The sequence below is a fragment of the Canis lupus genome, chromosome 5 (genome assembly GCF_048164855.1).
Source record: "Canis lupus baileyi chromosome 5, mCanLup2.hap1, whole genome shotgun sequence".
Lineage (NCBI taxonomy): Eukaryota > Metazoa > Chordata > Mammalia > Carnivora > Canidae > Canis > Canis lupus.
Genome location: NC_132842.1, coordinates 29,405,171 through 29,421,523, shown reverse-complemented (window position 1 = coordinate 29,421,523; position 16,353 = coordinate 29,405,171). Strand labels below are relative to the sequence as shown.

General features: G+C 42.9%; 1 protein-coding gene across 5 annotated transcripts in view; it reads right to left on the bottom strand.

Annotated features, from left to right (window-relative positions):
* The window catches only part of SFMBT2 (Scm like with four mbt domains 2), a 217,213-nt gene that overhangs the window by 47,858 nt on the left and 153,002 nt on the right, over nt 1-16,353 (bottom strand). For all 5 annotated transcript variants that reach the window (XM_072825889.1, XM_072825886.1, XM_072825887.1 and 2 more), the window contains 2 exons: nt 9,018-9,100; nt 2,135-2,261 (listed from right to left, as the gene is read on the bottom strand). In XM_072825889.1, the coding sequence (XP_072681990.1) occupies nt 2,135-2,261; nt 9,018-9,100 (210 nt within the window). The remainder of the gene's footprint in view (nt 1-2,134; nt 2,262-9,017; nt 9,101-16,353) is intronic.

Below are 16,353 nucleotides of genomic sequence, written 5' to 3'. Positions count from 1 at the left end.
CCACAGAGTGACCATGATGAATTTCTAGCATTTGCTCCCTTGACTAAAGACAAGAAAACACTATATCCGCAAAAGTGCAAAACAATGAGAAGTAAGTGCCACTAAGGTCACTGTGACTTTCAAAGGTAATATTCAGAAGAGACCAAAACAGAACAAAACCTGAAAACCCCAAAATTCAAGGAAGATCAAAAGGACAAAATGGAATTTTACTTTATTTGATCAAACACATGATTTTGACCATGAATTCCAGGTAGATAAAGTGCAACGAATTGTTTATAAAAAATTTTTTTAAGTATGGAAGGTTTGGAAAAAAAATGGACAATCTATTTTCTAAACTCTTTTTCTGGTAACTGATTTCACTGCTATGGGATAAGAAAGCACTCTGGAGAGTAAGAGCTGATGTGAGCTGCCTTACTTTTCTTTGCTATAAAAATAGAAATTGATATCCAAAGCAAAACAGTCATAAGGAGAAAAGGCTGTCAAAAATGTTAAATAGACACTCAAGGTTGCTACTCCTCATTCTTTTTAAGAATTGGGAAGCTGTAGGGTCTGATGAATTAACCAACAAAGATGTCAAGGACAAGGAAACTGACCCCAGGCATATCTTCACGGCTTAGCTAGCTTCGTTTCTTCATCTGTAAAAATCAGGATGCCCTCACTGTTGTCTGTGTTAGGTAATTAACAGCTGCAAAGCACTCTGGAAGAACAAACTGCTAAATAAATAATGACTGCCAGAGAATCTCATTGGTAATATGCTAAATCATAATGATGAAACGTGGGCTTTGAAATCTACCGTTTTTGTTTTCAAGTTAATAACACCAAGCAAGACCCTGATCTTGCAATATAACTTAGCAGAGTTATTAGGCAGCAGGTTTAAAGCAAGGATTGAAATCACAGGAGGGATCTTGTGTTTCCAAGAGCAGCTGACTTGACTTTCCATGTAGTAATGAAAATAAGGTCACGCTCTATGCCCGTGGCTGCAGAAATATCACCATCATGTCTGTGTCTACCTTTGGGTTAATTCCCGCTAGAGGCCATTCTATTTGAACCCCCCCCCCCAAGCAATCAACTTTTTGAAAATTTCCTTTTATTTCACGTTGATTTTGAAATCCTCAACCCCAGTAACATTTTAAGTTATTTTTCTAGGAATTCATGACACGGGTGACGCTCACTTATAATCACTGTTCTCTACCCTTCCCACCCACTTGAACTGTAACATTTATGAGATCGTCAGCCCCAGAATTTTTTATACTTCTTAGACTTTTCTCAAGAGAGAGGATGACGAGATTAGCACCACTTCTGTAACCTTCCAAACTTTCCATTCCAATGGGGGTAGGAGCATGCCATGATGGTTAAAATATGGGCCAAGAGAGCTAACGCTATTTTACTACTCATAACCAGTCTTGTTTTTCCATACACATTTAAAATAATTAATGAATTTTGTGAAAATAAGAAACAAACCCCAAAAATTTAGATCACAGAAAAATGGGAAAACCTTCCAGATCCAGACTTAATTCCTTCTCACTGAAAATGTAACATATAAAAAATATATAGTGTTCTATCTCAATCTAAAATCTGATCATGGTTCCACTTACGAAGTATAATGTTCTGTGAATTATCTGCACAATCATAAAAAAAACGTAGCTATAAAGAACAGTTTAAGCATCATTCAACAAACAAATCTTGTGTATTATATATTTGGGGAGAAAGTCATCTCCAATGACTATTTCAAGGTAAAAGTAAACATCTATGGAAGAAACTAAAGTAAAGGCTATTATTCACATTAAAATGCAAATATATAATTTAATCCTCATAATAACTAAGACCTCAAATACCAGTTTTAGTGACTCCTTTTAATTTAATTGTGACATTAGCTTTTATAATCAAAGTTGTAAAAAGACCACTGTGTTTCAAACATAATTATCACACCAGTATCTCATTTCATGAAATTATTAGTTAAGATGAGAGCCTCCGAACAAATTTATATTTGATTAGTTGCACTTACTTAAGAACGCTGAATAATTCAAGATCTGTTTAAATGAAAGGGAAGTGGAAGGGGTTATTTCTGAGAAGTATTAAGTGAAACCTCCAGATGGACCCTAACCTCTCCAGAACGGCCGAGAACCGAGCGTACCTTCCAGGTGAAGCCACAGCAGCCTCCCCTTCACACTGACAACAGAGGCCACGCAGAGCTCTCCTGGGTTCCTGGGGTTGACAGCTTCAAGTTTCATGTTCTTGGTGAACCCCCGACTGAATGACGTCTGGAAGAGAGAGAGAGAACAGACACTGAGCCAGTGGACAGTGTAGCAGGGTAGCATGTAGCAACAGGCCGGCCCGCTGGCGAAGGGGGAACACGCACATGTGGGCACACACATGGGCACACGCACATGCACCCAGGCACACAGACCTCGCCCATATGACAAACTGGCTTTCCTGCCATTCAACAGAAAAGAACCATGACCTCTTCATTTACATCCCAGCATTAGAGCTCTGCTGGCACACAGCAGGTGCCTACTAATATCTGTTGAGTGAGGGGACAGATACGTTCTCTTCCCAGTTCCGCAGGTGCCCTAACTTCTACGCAGTCACTGAGGTACAAATCATTTCTTCTTCCTTCCCTAGATTCCTCACTCGCACCAAACCTGGGCATATTTGCGGGGGCGAGGACAGGGCCTGAGTCTCCGTCTGGCATCATTTTCTTCAGCCTGAAGCACATTCGTTACCACTGTGATTCTAGTGCAGGTCTGCTGGTGGCGAATTCCCACAGCTTTCTCTGAGATTGTCTTTATTTTACGTTTATGGCTTTGGGTTTACTTTCATTTACTTTCTAAATGCACTTTTTAAAAATTTACACGTGAGAATATTCACTTGCCTTGGTGCCCTGTTCCCTATACATGCATACAGTCATGTGGCCATAACCTCAATCAACACGCACAGCAGTCCCTTCACCTTCAAAATACCTCTGCGCTGCCCTTTGGTAATCAATCCCTTCCAGATTCCCAACTCTTGGACCACAGACCTGTCTTCTACTTCTAGAGTTTTGCCTTCCCCATAAGATCACATAAATGGATCCATACACTGTGTGATCTCGATTACTCCACAGAAGCAAAATGCACTTAGGGTTCATCCGTGCTACTGCACAAATGGCCAGTTCATTTTATCTTACTGCTGAGTACTTCCTATAGATGTGCCACAGTCCATCCACTTACCCACTGAAGGACATGCAAGCTGTTTCCAATCCCTGGTCATTGTGAATAAAGCTGCCATAAACACCCAAGCACAAGGTTTTGTGTGAACAGAGTAGATTAGTCTGCTTGGGATGCCATAACAAAATACACCACACTGGGTGGCTCTAACAACAAATATTTGTCTTGCAATTCCAGAAGCTGGAAATCTCAGATCAAGGTGTCAGCAGGGCCGGTTTCTTCTGAGGACTCTCTCCTTGGCTTGTACACAGCCGCTTTCTCTCTCCGTCTCCAAACGTCCTTTGCTCCATGCACGCGGCCTGGGTCCTAATTACGACTTCTCATAGGATATCAGTCCTACTGGATTAAGACCCACCCATATGGCCTCATGTTTCCTTAACTCTCTCTTTGAAAACTAACCCCAAATATAGTCACATTGTGAGGTATTCCAGGTTAGGATTTCCATCGTATGAATTGTGAGGAATACAATGCAGCCTATAACCAGCTTTCATTTCTCTAGAAATGGAATTGCTGGACCACATGGTAAATGTACTTTTAACTTCCTTGGAAACCAAATTGGTTTCCATATATCATTTTGCATTCCCATCAGCAGTGTGCAGTGGTCCAGTGGCTAAACATCCCCAACAGCACTTTGGTATTAGCATTATTTCAAATTTTAACCATTCTAATAGGTGTCCACTGCTCCCGAGCCCTGTCTTTTTTTTAAAAAAAAAGATTTTATTTATTTATTCATGAGATACAGAGACAGAGTGGGGGGGGCAGGCTCCATGCAGGGAGCTGGACGTGGGACTCGATCCCGGGTCTCCAGGATGACGCCCTGGGCTGAAGGCGGCACTAAACCACTAAGCCACTGGGGCTGCTCCTGAACCCTGGTTTTAACTTGCATTTTCCCTATTGTTAATGATGTCGAGCATTTTTTCATGTTTCTTTGTCAGTTGCCTATGTTCCTTGGCAAAGTGTTTCTCTCTTCACTCAGGAAGTATTATTAGCTTTGGTGCATACAGGATTGTGGTTTCTTCCCTTCAGTGTGCTGCTACAAACATTGACTTACTGTTTTCTGGTGTCCCTGGTCTCTGATGTGAAGTTTGCTTCATTCAAATTGTTCCAGGGGCACCGGGTGGCTCAGCCTTCAACTAAGGTTGGGGTCCCGGGATCTTGCATCGGCTCCCCTGCAGGGGGTTTGCTTCTTCCTCTGCCTGTGTCTCTGCCTCTCTCTCTCTCTCTGTCTCTCAAGAATAAATGAAATCTTCCAAAAAATTGTTGTTCCTCTATTTGGGATGTATCATTTTTTTCTCTGGATGCTTTCAAGATTTTTCTCTTTATGTTTGGTTATCAGCAGTTTGTTTGGTTTCTTTGTGTTTATGCTACTTAGGGCCCACAGACCATCCTGCTCATCAGTACTTTCAGCTACTTTGGTAAATTTTGGCCATTGTTTCTTTGTATACATTTTCTTCCACAGTCTCTGTTGCCATTTCTTCTGGGTCTCCAATTACACATGATATTGTCCCTCAGATCCCTAAGATTCCTTCTCAATCCCCACATGCAATCTTCCTTTTCTCTTTGTTTCTTCAGATAGGGTCATTTCTATCCTCAAAGTCATGAACTATCCCCTGCTACCTTCATTCTGCTAGGAAGCCCTACCAATGAATTCCTTTATTTCAGGTATTGCATTTCTCAGTCCTAGAATTTCTTTTTACACTTTCTACTTCTCTGGCACTTCCTACCTTCTCGTTCATAGTTTCCTTCTCAAACTTCAGGGTATACCTGAATCACCTGGAGAACCTTTTAAAAATGGACTGCTAGGCCTTACCCAAAGTTTGTGATTCTTTTGATTTGAGGTAAGGCCACAGAATTTGTATTTCCAGCAGGTTCCCAAGTGATGCTAAAGCTGCTGGCCTGAGGACCACACTTTGGGAATCACTGCTTTGCACCAAATTTGCTTAAATTAAAAAAAAAAACTTATTTATTTATTTGGGGTGGGGACAGAGGGAGAGAATCCACAAACAGTCTCCCCACTAAACAAAGTGAAGCCTGACACAAGGATTAATCCCAGGACCCCTGAGATCATGACCTGAGTGGAAATTAAGAACCTGACGTTTACCAGAGTGAGCCACCCAGGTACCCCAAATGGATACTTTAAGATACGTGTCTGCTAATTCCAACATCTGGGTCATGTTGGGTTTGGTCTCTGCTGATTAGCTTTTCTACTGAGAATGAGTCAGATTTTCCTATTTCTTTATGTGATGAGCAACACTAAAGTCTAGATGTTTTAAATGTTACATGGTAGAGACCCTGGACTGTGTTATATTCTTCCTAAGAGTGTTGGCTTTCTGTTTTAGCAAGGAACTAACTTGGTTGGATTCGAACTACACAGTCTGTATGTTGAGAAGGAGCTCAAACCCCACTTCAGTCTTTTGTCCTTAACCAGGCTGCTGTAAGTTTGCAGGGAAAATACACAATCTGAGGATCAGCCAAAGATTCAGACCAAGTTTATACATAGGATTTGTGGTTCCATCTCCTGGCTTTTCCCTGAGACTCCTCTCACTTTCCCACAGTTGTGATTGCTCAAATTCTGTTATCAGGTTCATTGGGCCAGAAAGAGTGTGATTTTTACATTACTGGTTTTGTCATCTCATACATCGTCAACTGTCAAGAAGTTTGAAAAAAAAATCACACAATCACTCCACAGTGTTCCTTCCAAGCACCTGCTCCCCTCTAGATCTGCTCACTTTTGTTCATTTTCCACACTCCTCAGGTAGTTGTTTTGGTACCCTGTCCTGTGCAGAGTCTATAGTTGCTATCTGCCAGGGGGTCAACTCAGTATGAGCTCAGCCAATATTCAAAGCAAAACTCCCTCCAAGCATTATTTTTAAATAAACATGTAAAAATTTCCTAAATCATCCACTGCTATAAATTTTAACCAGACATTACAATACTATATGCATCTATTTTAAAATATATAAAATGAGATTAACAGGTTTCTGTAAATAATAGAGATCATATCTTTACGTGATCCATGGGAGGAAACCAAGGTTATTCACATTCACGTATCTTTTTATATATGTTAAGTTGCAAATGCAATTATATTTTTATGTAACCAGAACAAAATTATCCAGTGTATGTTAAGAAAGCAATTTGCTCTTTTCCTTTATGTTTCTTTGGAAATGGGAACCACGGAAATTCTAGGTGGACTATTTTTCTGCAAGTCATCCTGCCTCATCCATGAATATTATGTATTGAGCTTCTTTTTGATAATACAACTTGATAGGCTGCCTGAAAAGCCTCTAAGTAAGTTAAAATGCATTTTATCCTACTTAATAAGGAAAAGCTACAACCACATAACCTATTTTCGTTTCAACTCACTGCTTGAGGGTAATTTATAAAGATCAATAGCAAAACTGTTACCTGTGAGTTTATTTTACTAAGCATTTGCCTGTGTCAATCCATTCCAGAGCTGCCTCTGATTGTTAAACATCCCCAGGGAAATGTCTTCCATGCATTCACTTCCACACTACCTCTCCTCTAGTACACACAAGATGTGTGATTAAAAAATGAATTCATAATAAGCATTCCATTAAGGAGCACTTGTAGCAAGCTAACAAAATTCAGCAAAGTACCCGGTAATGCAATGCATACGCCAACAGGCAGATAACAATCCTGTCGATTAAATAAACGGGGAGCCAGAAACAAAGCGGGCATATTTGTAACAAGTGCATTCCTAATGAATACACCAGCATATTCATTAAAAGAGATTTAATCTTGGTAGCTAAATCCTGAAAGCTCAGAGGCCACCTGGGGATGTGGCTACTTGCTCCACTATTAAATTCCACTTGGTCGGCTACTGGCTGAACAGGAGCAGGGGACAGATAAAAAGAAGCTGCAGTGGAACTGTGTTCATAGAAGAAACAACTCCCTCCGTAAAGAACTAGTGGACACATCAGGATTTTCCTCCTTCCCAAGGCTGAAGAGGCAGGGAAGAAATATTTCTTTTTTTTGGGTACAAAGCACAACTTCACAGGAGTTTGGGGATGTGATAAGTATTTCCATGATCCTAAACTAATGGAAACGAGGCCAGGACTCTGTGGCAAGTGATATCACTACAGTAAAAGGTTTAGTTTAGTAAGATGCACTGGGACCTGATAAGCCCTGGGAGCTAACCCAAGGCTAACCTCATGGTGGCATGCCTACACAGGCTCCCCGTCACACCACCTCAACTCACCACACAGATCTTTCGATGCTGCAGGAGAACCCCCTTTGTGCAAATGCAGTGTCAGCCACTAGAAAGTCCCTTCAATCATTTCAGGAGCCCTGACTTCCACCTCTACCGCCGATGTGTTTCTGTATGTTTGCGTACGAGCTGACCTGGTGATCGACGTACTTCATTCTTCAAAATCCACCTCTGACTTTTGCTCAGGATTGAGCTTCTCTATGAAGCCAACCCCTCTGCCTCTTCGTTCTCGTATGCCCTTAGCCCCGCAGTACAAATTATATGTGGGGTGGCAAGGAATCAGCAGCTCTAGGAGCCTAGGTCCAGAAGAAGTCTTTGATTTGGGAGCATTCTGCATGGTAGTATCTGCAGTCCCCACTTAGAGGACTGAGTCTTTTTTTGTTTTGTTTTTGTTTTTGTTTTTTTTGCATAAAGAACTTTCATAACTAAATGCACGTTCAACACAATTGGCTATATACTTACGGCTCATTCTTAAAACAGAAATTATAATCTGTATCCCTTTTCATAGTTCCTAGTGTTGATAAGGTTTAAATGAATAATTTATAAGCTACTTTATACAATCAGCTCCTATAACGAAACAAGTACACACGTGTGAACACACACACACAGATCTGCATGCCACTATTTTATGTGCCATCACGCCAACAGCTCTATTTGAACAAGGAAGTGGCTTACAGTAAGCACAGCAGAGAACTCTTAGCCTAGCATCTTAATGAAGCAATCCAAGAAAAGACATTTATGATCATATATTAAGAACATACCGCAAGCGCAGAGAATCTCCTATCAAGGGGCTCATTGACATTATACTCCACGCAGCAAGTGCCTATGTCATGGTGGCACAGGTGGCCTCCCAAATGTGTCCTCCCTTCTCAGGAGTATGGAATCACGGCTGTGAACAGTCACCTAGCTGGGGTACTTTTCCCAGCCTCATTCGCAGCAGGTGCAGCCGAGGGACTGGTTCTCACTAGTGGAGGGTGAATGGAGTAACGCGTCATTATCAGCTACGGGGCCAACAAGGAAGACCATCCTCTCCATGGGAACCCTGGGTGGCGCAGCAGTTTAGCGCCTGCCTTTGGCCCAGGGCGCGATCCTGGAGACCCGGGATCGAATCCCACGTCGGGCTCCCGGTGCATGGAGCCTGCTTCTCCCTCTGCCTGTGTCTCTGCCTCTCTCTCTCTCTCTCTATGACTATCATAAATAAATAAAAAATTTAAAAAAAAGACCATCCTCTCCTTCATCCCTTTCCTTACCTGCACACTAGATTCAGATGATGAAGCCAGAGGCCACCCAGGGTGGAGGCTCACCATAAGAAGCACGCGCTCATCCGGAACACACTGGACCATTCCGTAAGTGAGAAAGGAGCCTCCACTGAGCCACTGTACATTCAGTAGTGGATCTGTGACTATGGCCCAGAGTCACCCTGACACACAACCCGAAAGAGGGCTTTGCAAAAACCACAAAACCATTGTGATGCTGTGAAACATGGGAGCACTCTAATCTTGCTCATGAACAGAAAGCAACTACAAAATTCATGGTGAACAATGTCTAGGATTAAAGGGAGTAGCAAGAGCCAAGCTTCTTACGTTTCTGAAGCAGAAGGGAGGTGCTTCCTCTGTCCCATTCTGCTTGTGATAATCTGCCCAGTCGAAGTCCTGGCCAGAGTAACCTGTACAGGACAAAACACAGATGTTAGTCTAGCTAAAGCTCAGACCAAATGAACAGCTTTAGAGTGTGTCACTAATTAAAATAATAAGAGGTCCAAGGATAGGGCCCCAAAGGGGAAGTCCTCTCCTACTCTGGACCACATGCCCGATTTTCTGAGGAGTATGTGGGAAGATGGAGAGTACTAACTAGTTGAGGTATACCATCATTATCAGAGCGTGGGGCCTGACACCAGGTGCAGGGTGGAGCTCACCCCCATCGGCCCATGTCAGCAGGTAGATGTGCTTTGGGGGAGAGCAGCTTAGACATGAAAATATACGCAACACGTCCCCACAATGCATTTTTCAGAAATATACAGGAACACCTCCCTCCATGGAAATCCTCAGTTCACATGACCTTGCTTCTCAATATCTTTGAGGAAAACCATGAGACTTTATTAGAAAGCACCACCTCAGGGGGATGGTTTTTTAAAGGATAACAGAAGGCAGAGCAAATAGCATACAAGGAGTCAAGGGTTTAGTGAGAAAGCCTCGAAAGGCATGAAAAGCAGCAGCAGCCCTGCCTTCCGGTTGCACTACAGAGGAGGAAGGAAAAATGCGAATCCAAGGGAGGCCCCCCTCCACTCCAAGTGAGGCTCTAGGGGCACACAGAGGTAGGGGTTCGAGAACCATCTATTACCATACACTGAACTTAATGAAATCCAGATCTTTACAAAGTGGGTTTTTTCCTTCCATCATCCCTTTCATTCGGCAGGAGGGGCAAAATTAGAGTAGATCCGTCATGCCCGCCATGACAAGACACAGGAGAAGGTCTTGGGAAGGTCATGGGAAGACGGAACAGTTCTAAATCATACAGTGAGCAGAGACTGGGGGTAGGGTTTCCCCTGGATGGCAAAACACCTCTTCACAGGAGTGTCATCGGCATTTCCTGCATGTGCCACAGAGGATGGCGAGGAAAGCAGAGTGTGATCCCAATTAGGATAAACTGAAACTATAAAATTTCACCATATTCTACACTTGAGTATTCTCTCTCTCTCTCTCTCTCTCTCTTTAAGATTTTTATTTATTCATGAGGGAGAGAGAGAGAGAGAGAGAGAGAGAGAGAGGCAGAGACACAGGCAGAGGGAGAAGCAGGCTCCATACAGGAAGCCCGACATGGGACTCGATCCCAGGTCTCCAGGATCACACTCTGGGCTGAGGGCGGTGCTAAACTGCTGAGCCACCTGGCCTGCCCATTGAGTGTTCTCTCTTGATGGGTTTTAGTGTAGGGGGGAAAAATCCACAAGGGAGTTCTTAAGTATGTTTTTGAGCCGTATCCTATTTTCTCTTCCTCCTACCATCGTAAATTCTACACCTACAAACTCACGTAACACAGAGACTTGTGGTGACTAAATCCCACAGCTATAGTGACTCCAGAAATTCTTCACTGAAGAAAGTCAAGACACCAAGTGCCTACTTCCATTTGTACGTCCAAGTATGAGCTAGTACTCTTTTCATTGAGGAAGCTCAATTTGCCCAGTTTTTTTTTTAGAAGATGGGGTTAACCAAGTGGAGGTAAGTTAACCAAGAGGTACCTGTCCTCCTCCAGCCCAGACACTGACCCTTAGGCTTCTCATACCCTGCTGACCGTCAGTGGCAGAAATGCCCCCCTTTCTTCCTAAGACATCCCTGCCATTCTATAAAGGTTGACAACTCCTCATTTCTTTCCAACAAGGAGATAAAAAGTCTTATAGTTTGGGGATGCTCTACTCTTTGTAGAGAGTTTCAGAGAGATTCTCAAAGCTTTTCCACCTGCCCCTGCCACTCTCTCCAGAGCCACATGGCTCTTGCATCAGAGGTTTCTGCAAGGAACTAAATCAACTTTCTTCTGAACACTTAAAAACAAGATATGGTTTAAATAAGATAATTCAAGTTTCTTTACAATTACTATAACCCTCCACTTTGAGAATGGTTTCTCTGGAGCTGTTTTAGGTCAAATATTTACATGAATGTGTGAGAACAGAAGAATTTGCCCAAAAGACAGCTCAAACTGCTGAGGAGCTACCTAACCTATGAAAGGAAGACACTCGGGATTTGAGAGCCAGCTCTACCAGGAACTGGGAGAAACAAGGTGAAAGCAAATGGAATTTTCTGTGCCTGACCTCCCTTATTCACAAAATAAAGAGAAGATCTTTTAAGTCACCTCTAGATGCTGCCTTTCATAATTCGGAGCCACCATTTATTAATTATTTTACTGTGGCTACTTAGGATTTTTTCCCCTTCCTTTTGTGGTTAATTCCTTCCTCTCCTCCTATGAGAAAAAGTGTGGCAAGGTTGATAAAGAGAGGTTATGCAACAGGACACTTCCTCCAAGAGCTCTCCATAAAAATCACTGAAGACAAGATGAATTCTGCAACAGAAGGACCCCATTCGTTTAAGGTTTGTGGCAGACTGACTTCGCTCAAGCCAGGATCTCATTCCCTTCCAACGTCTCTTCCCTGGACCTCAGCTGCTTCGTTACTTTTGTGAGCTGATGAAAATGTCATTGAGATCATGAGGGAAGAGGGAAAGTAGGGGAGGAAAAAAAAAAAAAACATAAATGAATAACGGCCATTTTCTGAAATACCGTGGCAATGTGGGTGTGCTTGATGGTAAGATGAAACTTTCCAACGTAGAAGTCACCTCCGCTCCCCCTACAGAGGCATTTAGCTGGGCGTTCTATAATCATGTTTATAACCATGAACTTCCCATGGGCTTCAACCCACTCCATCAAATGTCATGCTCTGTGGTTTCTTGGACCTACGTTCAATCCTTCTACATCCAGTCTTCAAGACCCTCTCTATGGGGAGCCCTTTTTAATCTAATAATTCCTAGATATAACCGAGTCTCGCCGGGTACCTAAGCAACAATGGGTGATTTTGCCCCTAGAGCTCTTCGTTTCCTTGAACATTTCCAACAGCTTAGACTCCTCCTCCTCCTCCTCCTCCTCTTCTTAGGGACCTTTATTCACTTCATCACTTAAAATTCTTTTCCTTCAGGCTGATAATGAGCTCGCTTTTTGTGAGGCGGTTTTGTGACAGCTCAGAATATAACTGCTACATAAAAACAAATTGCTGTGGCTTGTATAATAGAGACAACAGGGGTCAATTATACTCATTAATCAACAAAGACAGAACAAGAAGTACTGAGGCTTAACTGGAGCTAGGAAAACATGTTTTAAACCCAGGAGGGAGGAAAATAGTAGAAGGGGGAAAAGAAAATAAAAGGAAATCAAAACCCCTTGTGCTATTAAAATCTGCAACAAGCTGCCACAGGGGACCGTTGAACCATGGCCACTGGAGTTATTTAAGCTTTTATTAGTGTTTATTCTGAATGAGGTTCCAACTGTTACACGTCCAAAAGAGAACAGGTCGATGACCCGTTTCCTGATGATACAAATTAATTGGCACAAAACAGCCCCACTCGCAGACATTACTATGGGTAGTACCAGCGGACCATTCTTTTAGAAAACGATGGGAGAGTAAAAGTGTTCACGAACTCTGACACAACAATTTCACAACAATCCTAAAAAACCTGAAAAAAGTGTCCTACGTGTTCTTATTGGTGATTCTGGGGACATGGACCACTTGACATCCCAGAATTGGAAAGGATATGAAACTTATCCAAGGTCCACAGAAAACCACGTGGGCATGAAATTGCACATAGTTTGCAAATATATGTACATATACACATATATATGAAAACATTTTTGCTATAAATGTAGATGGAAAGATTGCCCTGGCACAGCATATGCAGAATTATCAAATTCACATAAAAGTATGCAAAGGAAAAGACCAGAGGGAGTGTAAGGAAAACCTAAGAATGGTAAATATCAACGTAGTTATCTGGATGGTGGGACTCGCGGATTTTTTTTTTTTTTTTGATCTCTTTGTATTTTTCAAGTTTTGGTCACGAATTATTTCAATAAAAATTATCTGAAAGTATAACAACATGGCTCCATTTTAAGAGATAAGGCAGTGATCAATCAAACAAGAGCTAATTCAGCACCTGGGATGCACCGTGACCGCCTCCTGAGAGCCAACCTTCAGCTTCCCACCTGCCAACAGAATCCTGGTTTGTTCAGTTTCTAAAGGACAGTTAGGGCTCTCCTCAGCACCAGGAAGTGAATCACGACCCCGGATCCCGACCTTTGCACCAGGAAGTGAATCATGACCACCTCTCCCCACTAGATAATCATGGTGGTCTCATGCCCTTTGTACCAGGAAGTGAACCATGACAACCTCCTAGATAATCATGGTGGTCCCATGCCCTTTGCACCAGGAAGTGAATCAAGACCACCTCTCCCCACTAGATAATCATGGTGGTCTCATGCCCTTTGCACCAGGAAGTAAACCATGACAACCCTGAGATAATCATAATAGGATGGAGGGAAGGGTTTTTAAAAGGACATCCCTCTCTAATAAAAGAGACACACAGAGTAAGAGCTGCTCTTCTGTGCTGAGTGAATATGAAAAAAAAACTGTACAATCTTCTAAAATAACATTAGCGGGATCCCTGGGTGGTGCAGCAGTTTGGTGCCTGCCTTTGGCCCAGGGCACGATCCTGGAGACCCGGGATCGAATCCCACATCGGGCTCCCTGCGTGGAGCCTGCTTCTCCCTCTGCCTGTGTCTCTGCCTCTCTCTCTCTCTCTCTCTCTCTCTCTGTGACTATCATGAATAAATAAATAAAATCTTTTAAAAAATAAAATAACATTAGCCAAAAATACCATCTTTGCCATCTACTTGATCAGCAAAATGAAAGACAATAATAAGAATCCACCACTGCAAATACTGTCGGGAAGCGGGTGCCTTTATGCGTTTCTGGTTGGCATATAGTTCAAAAAGCCATTGCAGGTGTCAACCGGGCAATGGGTGAAAATCTTTCAGGAAGGTGTCAACTCTCCACTTCAGCCATTGGTTCATCCGCGTATTCAATCACTTAAAAGCACTTACTAAGTGGTGCTCTGTGCCAGGCACCGTTCCGGTTCTAGCACCAGAAGTGAATAAAACTAAAGAAAACCAGCGCCCAGGGACGCTTACACTTCAGTGAGAGGAGACACAGCACACAAATATAACACGTCAGGTAATCAGAGCATCAGGGGGAGAAGGAGAGAAGGGGCAGAGAGGGATGAAGGTCTTGATGAAAAGCTGAAAATCCGAAGAACGAGGAAGCAAGCCTGGTGGCCACTGGGGGGAAAACCTGCCAGGGGGAGGGGCAGACAACGGTGGGATTCCAGGAGCATGTCTGGAATGTTCTGGAAAGAGCAAGGGGGGTCCTGCAGGGCTGGGAAGAGTGAGCTGGAGTGAGGACAGAGCAGTAACTGCATTAGGGAGCATCCTAGAGAAATAACAGGATGCTGTGCAAACATTTTGTGCATCAAAGCAGCTGAGAACAATACAAATAACGAAGACGTGTTTAAATCAACTATTTACCTACAATCATGAAACTTCCCAGTCATTGAAAGGAGGAGACACCTTGGCATGGAAGTGGCAAATTGGTGCATATAAAGTAATTAAATCAATACACAAAGTTACATATTCTGGGAAACAGAAATCTGAAAGAATGTACACCAAAAGTAGTTTCTTCAGGATAGGAAACTTCTCTCCTTTTTTTTTTTCAAAATTTTAAAGAATGAGCACATATTAAACCTATGATTAAAATATACTCTTTAAGGGGCACCCGGGGCTCAGCTGGTTACGCATCTGCTTTGGTCTCAGGTCATGATCTCAGGCTCTTGGGATTGATCCCCACGTTGGGCTCCCTGCTCGGCAGGGAGTCTGCTTTTCCCTCTGCCTCTGACCCTCCCCTCTGCTCATGCCCTCTCCCCCTCTCTCAAATTAATAAATAAAATCTTTTTTTAAAAAAGTCTTTAACAAAATAAATGGAAGTTCTAAAAAGAAGTAACACTTTCTCAAACAAGGAAATACATTTAATTTAGTAACTTTTCCCTAGGAGTCTCCAGGTTGCCAGACTCTCATTCCCTGACAGTAAGATAAGGATGAAACAGGCACAGGTTTGGCTGATGTCACTTGCTCCAGCAGGTACTGAGAAGGGGACACACACACACACACACTGTGTGCTACCTGTGGCTCCAGGACAGAGGCAGACATTGGAGGAATTGGAAAGAAAGTTCAGAAGACACCCACCACGCTGACTGAAGAACATGCAGCCCCATAAGGAGATGTCCACTTTGGAGCACATCTACATCCAGTGTGAGATGTGGACATCGGGTCTTAAGAGCAAGCTTATTTAGCTTTTAGTTCAATGGCTCTTTGAAAGGAAGAAATGATGTGATCGTGTCTTCATGACAAGAAGACCCCAAAGAAACCACATTGTAAGAACAGGTTCTTGATCCTGTCTCACAGAATCTTATGAATGATTAGAGCAGCTTTACTGGACTTGTTCACAGCCCAGTAAAGGTGGGTCTTACTGAAAAGGGGTCTCTCTCCAGGCTCCTACTGAGGTCTGTGGATGCTCACTAAGGAGAAGCACCAGAGGGCATCGCCTCAGGTGATCCTCTCTGCCATCTTGTAGTTAAGTAGGAGGCTCATCCCCACTGCCCAGGTGAGGAAAGAAGACCACAGGATCAAAGGGGCAGATGCAGCCCCGGGAACCAGCCTGCCCCTTCCTGAGCAAGGGTCCCCAACAATCCCCAATTCCATTCATGAACGAAGCTGCCTACAGGCTCATAGGCAGGAAGGCAAAGACACTTTTAACCCATCTTCTTACCCATGCTGTTTGCTAAAGAGCTACATGTCCCCCTCCCTTGAAGGTCAGTTTTTAGTGTATTCTGTTTGGGGTGATAATGAAGCAAAGGCTTGATACTGGAACCAAATAAAAGGTATTTGACCTACTAAAAGGGCAGGCATGCTAACGATGATGACTACAAATTCTGCAGAAAGGAGAGTTTGTTTTTTTAATATTTTATTTATTTGGGAGAGCAAGAATGAGAGAAAGAACACAAACAGGGAAGGGGCAGAGGGAGAGGGAGCAGCGGACTCCCCACTGAGCAGAAAGCTTAACCTGGGAACTGATCCCAGGAACCTGGAATCATGACCTGAGCCAAAGTCAGATGCTCAACCAACTGAGCCACCCAAGCACCCCAAGGAGCAGAATTAAAACAAAAAACTAATAGCAAAATTTCTAAGGGTAAAAGACAGATGGGAGTTAAATAAATAAACAAATATTAATGAAAAAAATCAGCCAGCTCCCTCATTTCCTCGGTGGACATTCAGTAA